At 40.3% G+C, this 22799-nt stretch overlaps 1 protein-coding gene across 1 annotated transcript in view; it reads right to left on the reverse strand.

Moving 5' to 3' along the window:
• LOC124152028 (beta-1,3-galactosyl-O-glycosyl-glycoprotein beta-1,6-N-acetylglucosaminyltransferase-like) overlaps positions 1–22751 on the reverse strand; it is a 37185-nt gene extending 14434 nt beyond the window's left edge. The window contains exons 1-4 of the mRNA XM_048392354.1: positions 22704–22751; positions 21445–21547; positions 7606–7685; positions 5376–6181 (exon numbers count right to left, since the gene is read on the reverse strand). Coding sequence (XP_048248311.1) covers positions 5376–6151 — 776 coding nt within the window. The 5' untranslated portion in view covers positions 6152–6181; positions 7606–7685; positions 21445–21547; positions 22704–22751. The remainder of the gene's footprint in view (positions 1–5375; positions 6182–7605; positions 7686–21444; positions 21548–22703) is intronic.
• Between the last annotated feature and the right edge of the window lie 48 nt (positions 22752–22799).

Raw genomic sequence — 22799 nt, forward strand, 5'->3', positions numbered from 1 at the left:
ACACGGGCGTTTTCATGTTGAAACTCCTGGTTGCGGCGACGTGCCAAATGAGGTATGGCGTGTGGTCTCAAGACTTGATCAATGTACCGAGCTGCTGTGACGCCATTGCCTCTCCCAGGACCGATGTTCTGAAAGACCACAGGGCCAATTCCACCTCACACCATGATGCTCGGACCACCCCACGAGTCTCTCTCAACAACACAAGCATTCGAATAACGTTCCCCACGGCGTCTCCAGGCTCTATCTCTGCCATCTGCTGTTGAGATACAGTAACGGCTCTGGTCTGAGAAGAGGACTCGTCTCCACTGATGGTGGCGCCAATGCTGGTGCTGTGTTGCCCACTGAAAACGGTCCCGGCGATGATGTGGTGTCAGAATGGGTCCTCGGTGTGGCCTGTGACAGTGGAGGTGTCTGCTCGTCAATCGTCGACGCACCGTGTCCGCACTAATGTGTCTCTGGTGTGTCCCCGTGGTCTGTCAAGCAGTTTCCGCGGCAGTAACAAAGAGATCTTGAAGATGCTGTCGCACAATCTGACGATTCTGACGTCGGGTGGTGACCCTTGGTCTTCTATTACGTGCTTGGTCATCTATACCGTTGGTGGTCTGGTACCGTTGCTGGAGCCTGTATATGGTCCTTAGGTGGACTTGAAATGCCGGGCGGTTTGTCCAGCTTGCAATCGTCCAAGGACTTGGTGTCCCTGATTTCTTGTCAATCTTGGCATCTGGTAGCAATTCAATAACGAATGAATGTTATCCGGTCCCGGTGGATTTTTATAGGGCAAGAAACGAGGGAACGCATGTGCATTTCAATTTGCACGGAACTCACGTGCATCGGGTTACCATGGCAGTTGCCGTGATGCGTTTGGGCGATCGGTTTTCTTGTCATCTGCTTTGATTTTTTATCAAATTTAATTTTTCTGGACAAGGTTAAATTTTAGAAACTTTGACAAAGAATACCCAGATATTTAAATTGCAACTTTTCATGCAATGTTACTTGGGGTGACGTTTCTTTAGCGGTTATTTACAGGGTGTCTTACAGATCTCGTGTCATCGTACTGTGCTTCGAATGGCATTATCTACGTGGAACTACTTGTTCAGAAAATGATCCTTGAAGAGGCTAAAACTTACCACCGTAACCTCTCAATGTGTTGGATAGACTACAGAAAAGCTTATGATTCTGTACCTCACGAATGGATTTTGATGTCAGTGGAATGTATTGACCTCCCCGAGCGACTACTTGATTTACTCAAGTCTTTAATGAATTGCTGGTCAAGATTGCTGAGATGTATTTCACAGGGGCAGAGGATGACATTTCGGAACCCATTTCTATTAGAAGAGGAATATTTCAGGGCGATTGTTTTAGTCTTTTGCTTTTCTGTTTGTCACTAAATCCTTTAAGCTTTTTGATTAGCAAAGAGGAAGGTTATCACCCTGAACCTTCTCAGCACAGATCCCCAACAACCTTTACTCACCCCCTTTACATGGATGACCTAGAACCTATTGCCAATGGAGTATAGATTCACATTCTCATTCTCTAATGTCATCGGCATGTCCTTTGGACTCGACAAATGCAACATTCTTCATCTGAACCGTGGTAAGGTAGTCGAGGAAGGATCAGTCAGTTTACTTGGGGGAGGAGTTATTGACCATCTCGGTGGAAAGTCAGGCCTATACGTACATAGAGATGCGGGTAAGGGACAAATTGTTGTTGATTGGACGAAACAAGAAATTCAGGGTATTGACACCCTCACACGAAGAATCATGTCAGACAATAGATCCCACCATTCCTTCCCTCAATCGCTTATATTTACCAATTACGATGGGAGTGCGTGGTTTGATTAACGTTGAGGCTCTTCATGATAGAATTGTTTTGTGCACTTTTGCACACATTTCGTTATCTGATGATGCTTGTGAAGCATGTCAAGACTCATGATGAAAACGAGGCATTCCAGTTTCCTTAAACGAGTCAAGGATGTGGGACATAATCTCAATGTCAATGTTGATGGTTCTGTACTGCTGGACGGTCAACCAAGCGAAGAGCCATATCAAACTCAGTTTTTGCAGGGAGAGGCTATCTGAACGACCACTGCATCGATTTTATGTGCAGTGTGTTGAGAAGATCAGCAACTATACAGAGTCTTTCGCTGGAAGAAGTGGATGCCCAGCTTTGGCACAAATCCACTATCCTAAGCGACTTGATCAATACAAAATTCTTTGGAAAAGACTCATATACAGACAGACCTATCTAGGCCAACAAACCTGATCTGTTTGATAAATCCAATAAAGTCATTTATATTATTGAATTTGTCCCTTTTGACACTAATGTGATTGACAACATTGACAAACATGGCAAAAATGCAGACCGCGCTTTGGAAATGTCACGCTTGCATCCCCAGTACTCCAACTCCCCATCGTTCTCGGTGCCTTAGGTTTGGTACCTCCAATTCCGTTGACTGACTTTGGGATAGTACCGGGGTTTGCTGACAGGAATACAGCCCTACTGACAATCTGGGCAATGCAGAATGATCGTTTACAGTGATCAAATAAATTGATTATATAGTGTTACAAACGTGAATATTTGAAGAGTTTAACAGCAGGTCTGCAGTTGACTGATAGACATGGACTAGTTAATCTTATGCATGCTTTTTGTGTATTTTGGTTCAATATTTCATTACTATGCGTCCTTCACGATAGATTTGCCCTGAATATGGATATGTATGAATAACATATATAATTCATGTTGTATCAATAGTCTAAGATTCATGTCGGGTAATAAATGTTGAAATCAATAACGCTGTAAACCACTAAAGACAAATTATACCATTCAGACCATCAGAATTTATGCATCATATCGACGTGAGAACAATATCAACAAGCGTAGAACATGAGAATAAAGCAATGTAACTTGGAAATCGCCAATGCCAAAAGAATGTCATATATCACATCATTACTAAACCTTTGGTACACTGAGTATATGCATCTGGGTCCACTTTTCGGAGGGAGTCTGCTCCACATCATTACGATCTCCTCTACCGAGCCAGTTCAGCGTTATAACTGCGGAGTCTCCTATCAACCCCATTTTACAATTAATTTCGCTTCGTAGCACTATGTCCATACTTGCCAGAAAAACAATGCTCAGCCACCAAAGCTTTCAATCATGCATAGATGTAATACCAGTAATGGTAATTGTGCTCTGATATGGCAAATTCAGACATTCGTAAGCGCTGTCAAAACCAGGCATATTGTTAACACAACAGAGAAATTCATTTTTATACATGCATCATGCCAAATACTAAGCAGCATGTCCCTTCTAAGTCCAAGTTTGAGATTTTTTAAATTTTGTAGGTAGCATTTCCAAGACTCTGTTTTGAACAGCAGGCACTGATGATGTAAATATATTGGTAAAGCTCAATCAAGACTAATCACGATACACGTACCATTCATTTGCGGCAGCTACCCTTAACAAAGACATCAATTCCTGAAAATCCTCTTTTATGTCCTTGTCAGCATTACATAGGGATCAGGTAGAGCTGGCATCTTCCATTGTCCCTCAACTAGATGAACTAAAACTGAGTTTGTTCAGTGGTAGGCTGTTACCTCTCCTGATCGCAGATGAAACTCATACATCTAGCATTTATGGGATTTATGGGATATATATCGATTCTATTTTGTCGTCCAGGCATTGTCATTCGTTTTTTAAACACTTAATCAAATAAAAATTGTCTTGTCTTAGAGATCCCCACAGGCCTAGCTTGTGTTATTATCCTTATTATTTCTCTTTTTTTATGCCCATCTTACTGGACCGTCCTTCTACATGTACTTATTTTCATTTCTTAGAGTTGCCAGTTACTTCTTTCCTGGTCTTTCTTTGAATGGACAAGTGTCAAACAAATTAAACTCGTTTAAACGTTCATACCGTTCATCAATCTTGCATAATTACTTTTTAAAGAACAAGTTATCAAAAATTCACGTAATATAATCAACGGTGATGTTTAGCGCGATACACATACATTTTCTGTCTCGAAGACGTGATATAGTCGGAAACGGACGCACACTGAATAATTTAAATTATCGTTTAACAGTTAGGTTTTCAGGATAAAGCTAACGGGTAAGAAAACAGTACCCGTTGGGGTCATTTACGGATAATTATACAAATAAATATTGTAAGGTAGGTCCTTCGTCATTGTTTACCAACAAACAAGGCGTTGCCTTTATCTATCAGCCATATGCATCGAGCCAGAACGACGTGTTTTATTTTGATACTACTATCGATGTCTATGCCTTTCTCCGAGCAGACGAAGTCAAGTGCAGACATTTGAAGATAAAAAAACCTTCACTTATGTTTCAAGTGACATTCATTGAAACATATTGTTACGTTTTTCCATGTATGTGCTATCATTATAAAAATAATAGTTACCGAAAATATGTCTAAAACAAGTTAAGTTTTACATTTATTGACTGCTGTCACTGTCCGACTGACGTAATATATCATTGTGCACAGTCCAGGAAAACTTTCCAGGTCAAGGTAAGGTTTGGAAGAAATGAGAATACATATAATTTAAGAATGACATCCCATGATAATAAGTTACCAGGTTCCGTGTTTTGGGGAGGTAAATATCCTTCATGTATGTTAGAGATAAACTCACTAACTTGAAAATCTCTATTTGTTTCAAATGGTGCGGTGAATTAAAGTAAGATGAGCTATATATCGCTACAAATATGGCAACGAATTGGAAGTTACCTCGCGTTTGTTCTATAATTTTTATCATATTTATCTGGTTGATTAATACGTTAAAATAACAAAGTCATTTAATCTATTATTTATGTCATTAATGTTTTAGAATATAAAGTCTTGATACATTTTCAATATCAAAGAAAAGAAATATGAATTTCGTATTGAGTGTTGATAGGTTTATGACGTTAAGGATTCTTGGACAAGACATACAAATTACTGACTATTTTCGACAGGTTTCGGAATATTCGTTGATAATTCACTACCCGTTGATTTCTTTTGTTTTGCATTTCCCTGTTTCATGCACAAACCAACTGACAACATTACGCGTTATGAGAATGTATATCTGAAACACAACTTATTAGCGTCTAAAGCAAGTTCATTTTGAATCTCAATGTATGCAGTTATGACTATTGCCATAAAACAACAATGCATATTTATTTTGATTACATCTGTCGAATTAGTGTAAACATGACTGACAGTGTAACCTTATAATAATATACTGTTGCAGCGTCAGTTAGAACGTGACACTTCTAATTTATGATCGTGTAGAATACAACGCACTGGTTCCTCGTGCACGGCTAGAATGTTGACAGAACAACGATCATAATCTGGATCAGTAGAGATAAATATGTAAAACTTACCTTTTATATCCTCCGCCAATATCGTTTGTGCCATTAAACGCATCCAGTGTCCTATATAATTCATAGTTAGTTTTCAAAGGAAATTCTTGGCCTGTTAGGTTGATAAAGTATTTCCAAAGAGTTTTATGTTTCCACAAAGCTTCCATACATAGTAGTTCCGGTTCAAGCACTGTGTAGGTTCCCCACCGAACACTGACTGGTTTAGGAAGAAGAAAGATATTGTCAAAACATTTACTTATTGATTGTATCGCACCTTTGAATATGCTACTAGATTTCGAGTCTACATGTATGCAGTATACATTATGTGGCCGCCATACTGCTCGCAGCAGCCTCTCCACCTGTTCTGCATGTTTATACACCAGAATACTGAAGGCAATGGGAAACAGCCTTTCGCCGGGAGTCATGGTGCTGTTTATGAAACCTCGTGTTCTTTTATACCGTTGACAGTCATGTGTTAGAGATGGGTAAATTTCAGGCAAAAAGCTTGAACGAAACTCTTTGGTCATAATTTCATTTGCTTTTTTTATTTCTTTAGCATCACCCGCTACAATTTTCTTACAGGAAATACCGTGAGTGATCCGCGTATAACAATCGGCTGTTTGGTGCTGTTGACGATCTGTTCTTTGTGGAAACCAGTTTGACGTGTTGAAGGTATATCCTTGAATGAAGGAATCAAAACGGAGGTGCGTTTGAATAATACTGATAATCACGACACCAAGCAGAATGAAAAAAAATAACCGCTTCCTCCTCCAGATGTTGTTGCAGTAGTTTTCCATGTCAGTCTGTATGTCGCAATCCAGGCGCACCTGTAGAGTAGGGAATAACAGTTGGGGTTTATATACTAGCATGGTTCACAGTCCGTTAACATATCACATGCCATTTGAGACATCAAGATTTGGTTCATCTACCATGGTAGCATGGTGTGTTAATATATCAGTCTTATACAAGTTTTCTACAGTCGTAAACTACAAACACTGCCACTGTTTGGTTCTACTGATTCTATTGCAGACACTTACATGGTCGTACACTAGGCACTCATGTTCCAGGTGAAATCATATTATATCGTACAGAGATAATATTACACAATCTAGTTTCACTAATCTTTCTTCATTATGGATAGGTGAGGTGAGGTGCAATTGGGTTTAACGTCGCGTCCAAGATTATTGCACTTATAAAGCGACGTGCATGCACGTGTGTGGGTGTGGCTGCTTGTACTATTTCGGACTGATGCCGATTTATAAGGCTAGCTCACTGAGATACCATGCAGTTTAACATACCCCCACTCAGACACAGTATATTGACTCCGAGCCGACCAGTGCTTGTTTTAGCCCCTTAATGCCGAGCGCCGGACAGGGTAACAACAAGTACCATCTTTTAACGTCTTTTGGTATGACGCGGCCGGGGATCGAACCCCGAACCTTCCGCTCTCCGGAGGCGGTCTCATTATGGATAAGAACGGCGGATACTTGATACAATTTCATGAAGTAGGCCTCCAAAGTAAGCCCATGCCCGTATCCTAAATGACTTCGTTTGTCTGTGCTTGGGACGAGACTTGAATGCTGTCTCTCCACTGTATTGTAAAACGAACATATTTCTTAAATGTTTTTTCTTTCCTCGTAAGCAGCAGAATCTCTGCACTTGTGGACAGCAGACGTAATTAAAAATTGACATCGTTTTTAGTTTTAAAAAAGTCAGTAAACGCACGACTGTCTGGTCAAGACTCGAATTCTGAGCGGCGTTAGTCAACAATCAAATAATTATTGCAAACAAATCTCAACAAGGAATGGGTTTCACATTGTATTTTTATGGGGAAAAGAAACGTATTCGGCATGACCAGCCAACACGTTAACCACTGCCCATGAGGCAGTGATTTTCAGAGTGAGTTGATTATAGCGTGGAGAATAAACATTCATGCTGTTACGTAGCTGTGGATTGCAAAAGCTATTTATGTAATGACACAAGAAACATTTCGGTGGAAACTATTATTGCATACGTAAAAGGAAGTGATATTCGTCCCCAGAAGCGTCACAATATGGTTGATATATTCCTTCAAGCCAGTTGTGATCATTGATGTGCCATTACAGGCGACAACCATGCACAAACCCCTGATCCTAGAGCTCTTTAATAATGGTATGATGATCCGACCTGATATAAATTGATGGCGATTTGATCATGTTAAACACTCTCACAAACAGCGGTCTGCAAAAGAATATTAATAAAATTTGATTACCTTGAGAATCAGGATGTCAAAAGTCAATACCTTGCTGTCGCTGAGCTGAGAGCTGAGAGCTGATACACCGGGACGTCTTTCTGTATGAATTATACATACTTCGGGTAGAAATATATTCCGTTTCAAAATTGACACTGCAGTCGTGTATATTGATTTCTAGAAATACAGCTGTAACATAGAACGTCAATAGATTAGTGATTTATACTCAAGTTAAAAGATAAAGGGAACGCGACAAAAGCCTTAACTCCACATTCCGCAACACGACAGACCGTATGTATTGAAAAAAAACATCAAGTAGAAAAAAACATTTCCACAACTAGAAATCAAATGAATAAACATCAGTTTCATACATAAATCTTAGTGGACATATCTGCACATAGTTTTATGACAAAGGGGATGATTTTGAGTGATTTTGAGTGATTCCATTCATATACAGTGTAATTGTCACCACTATTTTTCCTTTTACACCCAAAGGAATATTTCAGCAGATAATCGAGGCTGATTATTCACTGGCGTTCACGTTTTACATTCAAGTATGCAGTCGTCAGTTTCCTGTTTAAACATATTTCAGTTACTGAGGCACCAGATGGCAACTTCATGATACACCGACTTCAGCTAACGCCCTAAATAACTAAGTTGGTTAAAAGTCTAACGGTATTTCTGTCACTTTAACTTTACAATAGTCAACTTTCCCTTCATGTCGAGCAATATTCCAGCAGCTCCAGCCTTTGATGTTTACATTTCACAACTTTTGAGATACAATTGGGCATGCTCGTTCAACAAAGATTTTAAAGAGCGTCATTCGTCTCTGCTCAGAAGTTGTTTGATCAAGGTTACATCATTAAAGGCGTCAGTAAAGCTTTCAAAAGGTTTTATGGTAGACATGTGGAGGACATTTCCAAATTTGACGCATCAGTGACAGAAATGATGTCCAATGCAAATCCCTATTTTGACTTGTACAAGAGGTACCCGTGTTTTTTTCCCAGGAGAACAATTGACTTGCCTTTGCATGTGTTTGTGACGGGTGCCACCGGTGGGGCAGAATACGCTCACCTTTTCGCGAACACCTGGTATCATTACTATTTGATAGTGATTTACAAACGCTTGCTCATGATATAGTCGGAATCGTACAATCGACTCTGCTTTGTGCAGAAATTTCTATTGGATATGGAAAGGTTTTGGCGCTTCAAACATTGTATGGCGAACACAAGCCAAGTACAGTAACAGATGCCACACTCCGCTTTTCGCTTTCGACCAATTATTGCTGTTTTAAACGTTGTCATATATTTTAGCAGTTGAACAGACAAGATACATTTTCTTCGTGTCATTCGTCGTTCAAGTGTCTGTCATTAGTACATTTTGCACAGAACATGTCCGTTTTAGGTGATGGATGGCCTCTTGCGGTGCTGTTCGGTTTTAAGTTTTTGAGATATAACTACTAGTATATCGCTATGGGTTTATGACTATTTAAGTAGCCTGACGTGTGTAGCATCGTAATGACTTTATCTATCAGATTGTTTTATTATTGGTTTCACTATCATGGCTTTGTTCTTCACTATTTATATATTTTGATATTTAGCTTTTATTTAGCTGATTGCTTACAGTGAAGATGTATTATTGGTTTATATTTTTTGTTTGATGATTGTTCTAGTTTATGTCAACAGTTTTATTGTACCAAATATACCCCCTCCCTCCCAACACCCCTGTTCCCAGCGTCTGTCAATACATTTCCCAACATCTACACGCATACACAGAGTTTGCTGCGAAACCGAATTTAGAAACAATATACTAGCAATATAAACACATGTGATTAGATTTAATAATATGCCTTTTAAGTTTCGGGTTTCTTGAACATTTTGAATAACGATCATTGGTGACATGGGAACATGCGACATGAGCACAGGCATGTTCTCTCTTCTTTAACCTCAGGGGCGGTCGGGTAGCCTAGTGGTTAAAGCGTTAGCTCGTCACGCCGAAAACCCGGGTTCGATTCCCGACATGGGTACAATGTGTGAAGCCCATTTCTGGTGTCCCCCGCCGTGATACTGCTGGAATATTGCTAAAAGCGGCGTCAAACCTCACTCACTCACTCACTCTTTAACCTCAACCAACGGAGCTATAAAGTATATGTCCCCAGCCCACACCTAATATTGTAAAGTACAGCACCTGCTGCCACATAGTTTTCCCATTATATCATATATTGTCCGATTGCATTGACTGAAATTATCTTATTCAAAACACCTGTCCTGTGAATTTCTGTTATACTGAGTTAATCTTTGTTCTACTATATTGATCTTTGTGGTTATTAGCAATTTTCTGTGTTATCATAACGTTTCAAGATGGGAATCAATACTTAAAAATTAACTGTAATATTTTCCTTTTATTGAGGTTGATGAATCGAAAAACCTATATGCAAACTGGTGGGCGGTAAGTAGGTTGGGTATATATCATGTATTGTAGGAAATATGATTTGGTTATCCTGACCTGTATGGTATATATAGTCTAGTGTGAATGTTTGAAACATTTTATGTCATATTAATGTATTATCTACTAGTTTGAATTTTGTGTTATGTGATCGTAACTGATGTTTTATGATATTCTACTGTACTATTCTAATTATAAGTGATGTCGCATTGGCATACGAGGCTAGCTGCTATCCAACCACTGCAAAAAAACTCGGTGCAATTGTACCTGAACAGTACGTGACATCTTAGTAAATAAATTTTCTACTTCACGAATCCAAATAAAAAAAGCCTACATAGAGAATACGTATGTAAAAAAGTAGGTTCTGATCGATATAGTGCACGGATAGTCTATAATTAATGAAGCTCAACATATCATATTACCCGACTAGACAGGTCAAACAAAATCTAATACAAAACGGCCTTCTATCATCTACAACAGAACTGAAAATACCAACAACCTACCATCCAAACAAACAAATACAGCTACTTTTGATTAATATCAAACGAAACTGAAGACAGCAACCAAACTCAAAAAGCACAAAATAAAAAAGTGCTAAAGGCCAGAAACTAAATATATACATGTAACTTCACATTACTAAATAAATAACTAGAATGAACAGCAGCTGTTCAATTCCTGTAGAAGTGTTTCACACCTTATGCCTGTTGCATTATTTCTTGTAATATACTCTCCAAAACAATATACGTATAGTTGAAAAATGTAATGGCCAATGGGTTTATTTCAAAGCATGATAGGAAGTGAACAACTGTTCTGTAAAACATGAAATTTCACATAGTTGGAACAACAAAGTTTGTCTATATTATGTTCCGGATTATGAACACATATCGTACAGATGGTCAGTGGTGACGTCAAATTCAATATCTGTTATGATCATCACGTGCTTGCATAAACGCACGGCACCGTCTAGGCACTGACATATTATTCTCTGAATTCTGGCCTGGGGAATCCTTCTCCGTCCCTACAGTGTTCTCGGCAGTTCATGAAGTGATAGGTAGACGTATGTGTCAACGTCATAGGCCGCCGGCGACGTTGGCTCAACTTGGCGGATACATTCACGGATGTGTTATGCCATTCAACTTTTATCAGCATGCAACTTAAATTACAATTGTTATCCTAGTTTAGGTGACAAGGAACTGTTTCGATCAGATTTGAACAGTATTGAACTGAGAGCTGATACACCGGGACGTCTTTCTGTATGAATTATACATACTTCGGGTAGAAATATATTCCGTTTCAAAATTGACACTGCAGTCGTGTATATTGATTTCTAGAAATACAGTTGTAACATAGAACGTCAATAGATTAGTGATTTATACTCAAGTTAAAAGATAAAAGTGAACGCGACAAAAACCTCCATCCACATTCCGCCACACGACAGACCGTATGTATTGAAAAAAACATCAAGTAGAGAAAAACATTTCCACAACTTGGGATCAAATGAATAAACATCAGTTTCATACATAGATCTTAGTGGACATATCTGCACATAGTTTTATGACAAAGGGGATGATTTTGAGTGATTTTGAGTGATTCCATTCATATACAGTGTAATTGTCACCACTATTTTTCCTTTTACACCCAAAGGAATATTTCAGCAGATAATCGAGGCTGATTATTCACTGGCGTTCACTTTTTACATTCAAGTATGCAGTCGTCAGTTTATATTTCAGGAGAAGTGATAGGGAGACGTTTGTGTCAACGTCATAGGCCGCCGGCGACGTTGGCTCAACTTGGCGGATACATTTCTCGATCAAGGATGTGTTATGCCATTCAACTTTTATCAGTATGTAACTTAAATTATAATTGTTATCCTAGTTAAGGTGACAAGGAACTGTTTCGGTCAGATTTGATCAGAAACTCATAAAGAACATGCAGGCGGATACACTCAACAGATAAGACACGCAACAGTTGAACTATGCCCTGCAACATTATACAGAACTATATATGCAGAGAGCAGAAGGTCGGTATTTCGATCCCTTGACGTGTCATACCAAAATATGTTAAAAGATTGGTTTGGCATTCGGTAGTCTAATAAGGTGAGACCCTGTGGAAAATCTAGACTTGCTTCATCAGGTCATCACAGGAGGTAGGGCAGCACATCAGATAGGGCATCACACCAGGTAGCGCGTCACAGGAGGTAGGGCATCTCGGGAGATAGGCATCAGAGGAGGTAGGCCATCACAGGAGATAGGGCATCACACCAGGAGGAGCATCACAGGAGGTAGGGCATGAGGCGATGTAGGACATCTCACGAGATAGGACATCACTAAGGCAGTGGATTTTCCGGCACGTACACACAAATTTAGGTGAGCGGTTGTTCTGCCACGTACACACAAATTTAGGTGAGCAGAGGTTCCGGCGCATACACACAAATTTAGGTGAGCGGAGTTTCCGCCAGATATACCCAAATTTAGGTGAGCGGATATTCCGCCAGATGTACCCAAATTTAGGTGAGCGGTGATTCCGCCAGATATACCCAAATTTAGGTGAGCGGTTTTCTGCCACGTACACCCAAATATAGGTGAGCGGATGTTCCGGCACGTACACACAACTTCAGATGAGCGGAGATTCCGGCATGTACACACAAACTCACGATGACGGGGGTTAATTCAGCTAGGTGCACACAAAATTCAATTTCAAGTCAATGTGAGCGGAGAGTAGGGTTCATACACACAAACTTCGGATGATACTGATACGCGTGAAACGTTGCCATAAACAGGAAATTATACGCTACTGAATAACTTGTTGAAGACTATTATCTATAGTAAATATTATATAACCACATATTACTGACTATGTCTCATTAAACTCAACATTTGACTTGTACTTTCTAACCACAATTACACCGTGACATGTAAAAGAAAAAAATACTTACACAAAAACATTTTCGTTTGTATTCCTGTCAGGTACAACGGATCACTGCAATCTAACAGTAAGAAGGCTGATAGATATGATTTGACGTTTTAATGCTTGCCAATGTGGTTATAGACTGACTGAATGTTACGGACCTTTCAAACGTCGTGGCGTTATTTGACTTGGGTAATAATCGCATTATAATCAACTCCAATCAACCTGAGATCAAGGCCAAGGTTGACCTGTAACCTGATATCTTTCTTCGACCCATTGCCATGGAGATTGTATTGAAAATGAGATTATATCAGATTGCTGTGGGAAGTTGTAATACAATCAGCGGCTTGGTAGAACCGGTATCATTCTATCTTCGGTCTATGTTCATGCACAATTAATAATTTAAAGTTGACATATGTGATCTTTTATTATACCTCTATCTCCATGTCGAGGACTGGAGGGGGCGGGGTGGGGTGGGGTGGGGTGTGGTGGGGGCGGGGGGGGGGGGGGGGGCGTGGTCTTCTTCCGGGGGGGGCATCTTCACAGAACCAAGACAATGAATCGACAAGTCAGCGTTGTTAAAACTCAATTCGGCATTTATGGCTTCGTTTATATTTTTCTGTATTATTGTATCATACCAATAAGATATAAACTTTCACTTTTGTCTTCTCCTTCATAGAATCCAGCTTCAAACCTTAATGGCTCTACTTCACATCTATATAAGTAAATGTACGGCAATGTTAGTTACATATATAACTCCCGCCTGAAATAATCAATTGAATTATATGGACGTTATACATTGCTACCTGATCCACAAGATGGTGTTCATCGTATTGAAAAAAGCATCCAGTTTTTAACATACATTGAAATAACCTGATTTAACGGATATATGGTAGTGGAATTATTAGATAAACTGCCAATGTAAGTGATTCCTATCGAATTTGGCATCCACGTGCACTGATTGACCGTGATAGACACACACAAGCTGTAACTTTCTATTTATGTTCACTTTGTATTTGTATTTGATGTAATATGTACAAACATATTATTTAAATAATGTCTATATCGATGACGTCACATCCTTCATTTCAATATGTAATATATGTTGTATAGGAGCGGTGTTAACATAAGCTGTAAAGCTTGTTCACCAACCCCAACTCATTTCAATGAATAAAAATATGTTTAAACCATTGATCGTGTATCAGAAAATAGCTAGGTTCATATACAGCATACATGTTTATCAATGTACATGTAGTATGATGCATCGTGATGTCTGACACAAGTAGGCACCCATCCCATGTCAAATAAAGTGTCGGAAGCCGAACTCAATTCCAGGTTCAAATCACTTTACAGTGACTTGGGCCTAGGCACAGATCACGCCAGAATGTTCCCTTAGGCTCAAAGCGCGCCACTCTTGCAGGCCCAAATGACTCCCCGGGCTCAAATCATTCCCGTTACTATTTCAAATATCCATGTTTGATTGTTTGTTCTGGTATGTTTATGTATAAATTTATAAATTTAGTGGAGGCGTATTTGGTTGCGGGGTATGTGAGTTGCTTGAATGACACATGTGCCCACCAACTCTCATGACGTTGCATCGCTTTGTGAAAATCTGTGGAAGTTAGAGAGTGTTGGTGTTTGAGGGTCGTGGTGTTTGAGCGTGTTGGTGGTAGAAAGTGGTGGTGTTAGGGGGTGATGATGATGAAACAAGTTCATGTTTGGGACTTGTTGTGACGTGGTGCTACAGAGTGGTGGTGTGAGAGGATGGTGGTGTGAGAGAGTGGTGGATGTTGTTGTTGTTGCATTAAGTGTTTAAGAGGTCGCCTTCTGCCTAGGCAATTTCGGCTGACCTGTCCCTCTTTGGGACTCCTGTGTGTGAGTAGGATACCCATATCTATTGTGAGTTTGGTGTTCACATAATTTCTGTTTTTGTGTTGATATGATTTCTATTTTCTTATTTTTATATGATTTCATTTCTATCCTTGGCTGCTCTGTTTATATACGTTCGAGTAGCTGTCCATCTCTCAGAAATAGAGTTAGTTTGGCCTTCGCTATTGCATCTCTTGGCTTTAGGAGATCTATGACAGATAGCGGATCTAACTGCAATTCTTGTTTTAACCTAGCTCGGGCTGGGGCATGGTCTTGACATTCTAGTAACACGTGATCAAAATATGAACAAACCTTGTCATAGTGCTTTTTGTGACCGAGTCTGAGGCGTGAGATAGCAATTTCAATTTTCCCTTTCATTTGAGTATGAGTTTGGCTTTTGTTGGACCTTGGGTTGAATTTTGTATAGCCATCTGCCGATCTTACTTGCGTCCCATTTAGCTTGCCATCTTTCTGTTATGGAGGCTTTGATTTCGTTTTTTATCTCGCCAGTGAGTCTGCTTTTTCATTTCGATGAATATCTATGTGAGAGGGTATCCAACACAGCTTCACCTGTTGCCCTTGGTCCGATAGTTTTGTATATTCGTATAGAATATTGTTGACTGTGTTTGGCCTGGAGTTTGAGTTTCTGCCACTGATGGCCTGAAGTGCACTTAGCGAGTCTGACAGGACGACTGCCTTTGCTTCCAGAAGTTCCGGAATGAGTTTGAGTGCATGATAAATTGCCTCCAATTCAGCCGTGAATACTGACTGACCATCAGGCAAGCGAACTGAATGTGCTTGGGGTTTGGAGCTGTGGAAATGGATCCCGTAACCAGCACTGTTGTTGATAGGATTCTTTGATCCATCAGTGTATATATGGGCCCAGCTGTCCCAGGTAGTTTGAATTTTAGTGATAGCTACTGATCGTAGTAGGGTTGGGTTTTCTTTTTTAGTGACTTCTGATGTTAAAGCAGTGTCAACTTTGGGAGTTTTTAGAGGTCCAGGGAGGGTGTAACCCTTTGTAGTGACTTTCTGGAGGCTGAATGTCATCGCAATTGTGACTTCGAATGAGTTCACGTACTAATATCCCAGATGGCTTTAGTGAGCTAGGGCTTCATCTCGAGTGTTTTTGTCTTGCCATATCTTTTTAACCAAAGGGTTTGATGTTCGTCCCCAGAACGATAATACTGCCTGCTCTCTTCTTAGTTTCAATGGGAGTTCTCCCGTTTCTACTTGTAGTGCTTCTAGTGAGGTGCCTGTTGCTGCGCCTGTGGCCAGCATTAGGGCTTTGTATTGTATTCTGTCTAGGCGCCTCAAGACAGTATTTGGTGCTGAATGAAAAGCCTCACAACCATAGTCAATTTTTGATCTGATAAGAGTTTTGTAGAGGTCCAGCTGAGTGTCCCTCGATGTGCCCCAAGATGTGCCTGAAATTGCCCGTAATACGTTCAGGTCTTTTTGACATCTGTTTTCCACATATTCTATGTTTGCGCCAAGTGAGGTGTTGATCAAGGATCACCCCAAGAAATATTGTAGATTTTTCGAATTTGATAGGTTTGCCTTTTATGGAGACACAGGGTATCATAGCATCTTTCCCCCAGCATTTGAATAGAACCCCAACAGTTTTTTTCACTTGAAAGGGTGAATCCCAATTTATTGCACCATTGATCTACTCCGTCCAGGGCTGACTGGAGTTTTTTTCTGATTTGTGAAATATCTCTGTGCTTTACCCTTATTGCTCCGTCATCAGCGAATTTAGAAGTTTGGGTAGGAGAGTTGACATGGTCAAAAAGATCATTGATCATGATATTGAACAGGGTTGGGCTTATAATGCTGCCTTGTGGCGTGCCATTATCCAGTGCCATAGGATCAGATCGATTGTTCCCTATTTTAACTGATAGCGACCTGTCTTGCAGGAAGCTGTCTATGAAGTTTGCCATGTTCCCTTCTACTCCATTTTGTGCTAGTTGTGAGAGGAGTCCTTCATGCCACATCATGTCGAAGGCTTTGCTGAAGTCCAGAAATACTGCGGCTAGGTATTGTCTGTTTAATTGCGCTTTTTTAATTTCATTTTCCAGTCTTAGAATATGATCTAGACACGAGTGTCCCTTCCTAAAGCCACTTTGGTCAGGTTTTATGTGGTTGCCAGTTTCAAGCTGATGCATGAGCCTTTTCGTAACCATGGCTTCCATGGCTTTGCACATGTTTGAGGTGAGTGAGATCGGTCGATAAGAGTTTGGTAGGGCTTCGTCTTTCCCTTGCTTTAGCAGCGGGATAACTGCAGCATGTTTCCATGCTTTTGGGACTTCTCCTTTGGACCATATCCTGTTATACAACTCAGTGAGTAAGCTTTTGGTTTGATAAGGTAGGTTTTACAGTATCTCGTAGCTGGATGTGTCAAGACCAGGTGCTGTGCCTGTTCTATGTTGTATCGCATCATCAAACTCTGTCACAGTAAATGGTATATCGTATACCAGATGCTTTCTTTGCGGCCGTTTTGAGATCTTAACCATAAGCATTTTTTCCTGTTTGAATTCTTCGCTGCAATTTGTGTTGCTGCTGACAGATGAGAAGTGCTCAGCTAGAAGGTTTCCCTTTTCTTTGACTGTATGGGCGTTGGCTAACTTGGGAATTTTTGTGGGTTTACGTTTACCCCTGATTGCGTGTATTTTGCTCCAGACTGTTTTAGCATTTGTTTTCTCATTGAGAGATTTGCAGAAGGTCTGCCATGACTCCTTTCTAGAATCGTCTATGAGTTATCTTACTTTTGTCCTGGCTGCTCGGACTTGGGCGAAGGCTGATTTATCCCTTTTTGACCTATTTAGGGCTTTCTTTCTCACTCTCCTAGCTTTTGCTATTTCCCTGTTCCACCATGGTACCGGAGTTTTGCCAGTTTTGTGGTCTTTTTTTGGAATTTATTTTTCAGCTGCGGCAATAATTGCTGAGGTGAGATTTTGGCAAAAAAGATCAGGATTATCTGAGACAATTTCTGTGGACTTGAATGATATACATTCCTTCCTGAATCTAGGCCAATCAGCCTTTGCATAGTCCCATGTGGGCTGAGGATTGGGCTGTTCCTCTAATTGTGGTGGGCTACCTATGTAGGTGAGTATAGGAAGGTGATCGCTTCCCCAAGTGTCGTCATGGACTTGCCATTGGCAATGTGAGGCGAGGTTTTTGGTGGCAATTGTGAGATTAATTGAACTCCATGTGTTGTGGACTTGGTCATAACATGTGTGACTGCCGTTGTTCAGAGTTATGAGATTGTCGGGTGGTGGAGTTAGAGAGGGCGTTTTATATGGTGGTGGTGTCAGAAGGAGGTGGTGTGAGGCGGTGGCTTTAGAAGATGATGGCGGTAAGGGGTGGAGGCGGGGGCCAGACGCAGTTGATGTCAGAGGGTGGTGGTGTTAGATGGTGGTGGCGTCAGGGGATGGTGGTGTTAGGAGATGTTAGATAGGCGGCAACATTTAATCTGACTGACTGACTGATATAGGAGATTAAACGTGCGCTTTCCGACTGTAGCGTATTTCGCACACGGGCCTGGCCGGACCATTTAGTGTATTCCGAAAGGGTGAAAGTGGTGTGTGCAACCCAAGAGGGGGCTTTTAGGGGTTGCTTATATTGAATTTTTGGAATTTTTAAATTTGGAATAAATGCCGAGGTGGGTGGAGGAGGGAACTAAGGGAGCCGGGTGAGGTGGGTGTTTGTATGTTTATTCGGATTTTTGATTGGTAGATTAATGAGTTTTTAGATGCGCTTAATTAGATCTGTTTTGATTAGGAATACGCCTAGGGCCTTGAAGTTTTCTAGTTTATTTTGAGGGTTTAGTATTTCATCTAGAGTAGGAACCTTATTTAGATTGAGGGTGGTTTGTAGTGTGGTTCTGTGTGTTTGGTAAGCGGGTGCAGTGGATGAGTGCGTGTTCTGTGGTTTCGGGTTGTTTGCAGTGGTGGCAGTTGCCTGTGGTGAGTCTTTTAAGTTTTTTTAGGTGGTTATTTAGGTTCGTGTGTCCTGTTTGGAGTTTTGTAATTAATCTGTCAATTTTTTTAGAGGGGTGTAGGATTTTAGGTTTGGCTAGTGGTTTTCTAAGCACTTTTTTGATTTGGCTATTTGAGTATTTTGAGAGATAATTTAGCTGCTTTATCGGCGCTTTCGTTGCCGTAAATTCCTACGTGGGCGGGGATCCACAAGAAGGTTATTTGTTTATCTGCTTTTGTTAGGTCGTTGGAGCTTTTAAGTATTTGGTTTATTAATTTAGGTCGTTTTGGGGTATTTTTGTTTTGGAGGGCTTGTAGTCCACTAAGGGAGTCGTTGAGAATTAGGATTTTATTGTTGTTTTAGATTGTTGGTTATGCAGGGCTGAGGCCATGCCCATAAGTTCGGCCGTGAATATAGATTGGTTGTTAGGGAGTCGGTAAGATTGTGTGGATATAACTGGTTGTGTGGTAAGGACTCCGAAGCCTGTGTGGTTGGAGATCGGGTCTGAAGATCCGTCAGTGTATATGTGACACCAATTTGGCCAATTTTCGTGTATGTATGCAAGTGTGGTGGTTTTAGCTATGTTTGGGTCGGTTTGTTTATTTATTTGGTTAGCTAGCGTTGTGTCTATTTTGGGTATTTTGAGTATAGGGGTGAAGATATTTGATTTTTTGCAGTTTTGTTTAAGATTTTGAGTTTGGTGTTCATTGAGGTAGTTAGTTATTCTTTGGGATATTGGGGTGAGTAAGGGGTGTTTGCGAGCTAGAGCTTGGTTTCTTGGGCTAATGTTTTGGTTAATTAAGTTTTGGATGAGAGGGTTTGTTTGGAACGTGGCCTAGAAAATAAGGCTTAGATGTTCCCTGCGTAGATTAAGTTGCACTTCCCCTGTAAGGGCCTGAAGTGAGGTGTAGGAGGTGCCATGTTGGGTGCGTGTAATTAGTTTAAGGGCTTGGTATTGTATTGAGTCAAGTTTTTTAGTTAGAGAGTCGTTTAGGGTATTGTATATGGCGCAGCCGTAGTCTAGTTTTGATCTAATAAGTGCTGTATAGAGTTAGAGGTGGGTATCTTTGGAGGCTCCCCAGTTAGAGCCGGTGAGACATCTTAGTGTGTTAAGGTCTTTCCTGCATCTAGTTTTTAGGTTTTGGACGTGAGCCTCCCAGGTGAGGTGTTGATCGAAAATGAGTCCTAAGAATTTAGTTTGTTTTTGGAATTTGATTGTTTGGTTGTTTAGCTGGAGGATTGGGTAAGGCAGGTTTCATGTTTTTATGTTTGAATACTACTCCTGTTGTTTTATCTGAGTTAAGGGAGAAGCCCCATTTGTCTGCCCATTGTTGTATTTTTTTTAGAGATTTTTGGATTAAGTTTTCTGCCATTTTAATGCTTTTAGTGCGGATCCATAGGGCTCCGTCATCAGCAAATTTTGAAGTGTTTAGTTTAGGGGATAAGCCCTCGAATAGATCATTTATTATTATATTGAAGAGGTTTGGGCTGAGGATGCTGCCCTGGGGAGTGCCATTTTCTAGGGGACACTGGTCCGATAGCGTATGGTTTAACCCACGGTCATTTTGCGATTGTTTAGGAAATCTTGGATGAAGTTTATTATTTGGCCTTTTAGTCCTATTTTTTTAGTTTTTGTATTAGCCCGTGGTACCATACCATGTCGAAAGCTTTAGAGAAGTCGAGGAATATGCCTATGATGTATTGCTTGTTCAGTTGTCCTGTTTTTATATCCTGTTCTAGTCGGGCGAGGTTATCGAGAGTTGATTGGCCAGGAGTGAAGCCGCTTTGGTCGGGGTTTATGATGTTGTTTTGGTCTAGGTAGTGCTGGAGCCTATTTTTAGTCATAAGTTCCGTTATTTTGCAGAGATTTGAGGTTAGGGAGATGGGCCTATAGGAGTTAGCCTGATCTGCTGGTTTATTTGGTTTAGGTATTGGGATTACTAGAGCTTCCTTCCATGAGGATGGGACCTGTCCGTTTAGGTAGACTAGCTAGGTTGTATAGTTTAAGTACAGTTTGGAGTAGTTTGTTAGGTAAGTGTTTGATTATTTGGTAAGAGGTGAGGTCTAGGCCAGGGGCTGATCCTTTTTTTCTATTGTTTAGTACGTGATTTTTTGTTCTTCTATGGTGTAAGGTTGGTTTATTTCTAGGTCGTCTTGTCTGTTTTCTTTGGAGAATTTGGTTTCTTTTTTTAGTTTATCTTGGAATTTCTTACTGAAGTTACTGTTGCTACTAACTTTAGAGAAGTGTTTGGCTAGGTTGTTGGCCTTTTGGGTGGGGTTAGTTGAATTGTTTATATTGGGGCTTTTTGTGCTGTTGGATGCCTCTGATGGCGTGAATTTTGCGCCACACCTTCCTAGCGTCGGTGTGGTGGTCTAGCTCCTCACAGAATTTTTTCAAGTTTTTGGTTTTAGCAGTTTTAACTAGGTTTTGGACTTGGTGGTTAAGTTCATGGGCTGTTTTGAGATGAGAGGGGTCTCGTTTAGCTCTTTTGAAAGCTGATTTGCGTTTTAGTCTAGTTAGCTCTATTTCCTCATTCCACCAAGGGACAGTGGGTTTTCCTGGGTTTGATGATTTGAAGGGGATTGTGGATTTGGCTGCGTTGATTATGTTTAGGAGGTGTAGGTTGTTGTGAATGGATGGGTGAGTGGTTTGATTATTACCTTCGAAGTTCTCCCTGGGCTTGCTATCAGCGGTGCTGTGCGTGGGCTTGAGGAGGCTCTGGAGGCTTGGAGAGGTGTTGCTCGCTTGGAGTACAAACTGCAACTGAACATTTCATGACAGTTACACTGATTTAAATCAACATTGTTTCAAAATCAGACCAGTTGGCAGTTGATTTGTCAGTGGTTTTATGATCTGTGACGTCAGAAACAACTGTCCGATTATAAATCTTATGAAAGTGAGACCAACTGAAACCTTCAGCGATACTTTAAATTAACATGCTCTCCAATTCTGAGGACACACAGACTACCTGACTGCAGAACTAATAGAGGTCTTTGTTCAGTAAACACGTTTGACAAGTACGCAAGACAGTAAGGCGCGGTATTAACGTAACATAAGCTGTAACATAAGCTGTGACATAAGCTGTGACATAAGCTGTAACATAAGCTGTAACATAAGCTGTGACATAAGCTGTAACATAAGCTGTAACATAAGCTGTGACATAAGCTGTGACATAAGCTGTGACATAAGCTGTAACATAAGCTGTAACATAAGCTGTGACATAAGCTGTAACATAAGCTGTGACATAAGCTGTGACATAAGCTGTACCATAAGCTGTAACATAAGCTGTGACATAAGCTGTGACATAAGCTGTGACATAAGCTGTAACATAAGCTGTAACATAAGCTGTAACATAAGCTGTGACATAAGCTGTGACATAAGCTGTGACATAAGCTGTGACATAAGCTGTAACATAAGCTGTAACATAAGCTGTGACATAAGCTGTGACATAAGCTGTGACATAAGCTGTAACATAAGCTGTAACATAAGCTGTAACATAAGCTGTAACATAAGCTGTTAAGCTTGTTCACCAATCCTAACTCATTTCAATGAATAAAAATATGTTTAAACCAAGACGCGGTAATAATCTATCGGTGTTTTCCAACCCAATATTACTTATATTTGCCGAACTAAATTCTACAAACAGTGAAACCATACAATACAGTTATGCATAGGTCAATGAGACAAGTGAAATACTGAATGAGATAGCTTGGGATTAAAACAATATTCGGACCTACTTCCTTGTTATTAACATTTTACGCATTTTATAGATATCCATAACATACATAACTTGCCTTGCTATTGTTGTTTGCTAGTTGATATGTATTTAATATATGGATTGCTCAGAAAGTTGGCAACAAATATACCAGTTTTCCAAGTGATAATTGATATGTTTAAGTCCACCTTAAGTAACACCTACCTTAAAATATGTCACGGAGTTCTGGTAGTTTTCCTTTCTGTTTCCCTGTGACGTTTATTTCAACACATCAATAACAGCATATAAATATCAGGATCG

The sequence above is a fragment of the Haliotis rufescens genome, unplaced genomic scaffold (assembly GCF_023055435.1).
Source record: "Haliotis rufescens isolate VD_foot unplaced genomic scaffold, xgHalRufe1.0.p SCAF_11, whole genome shotgun sequence".
NCBI classification, from domain to species: Eukaryota; Metazoa; Mollusca; class Gastropoda; order Lepetellida; family Haliotidae; genus Haliotis; species Haliotis rufescens.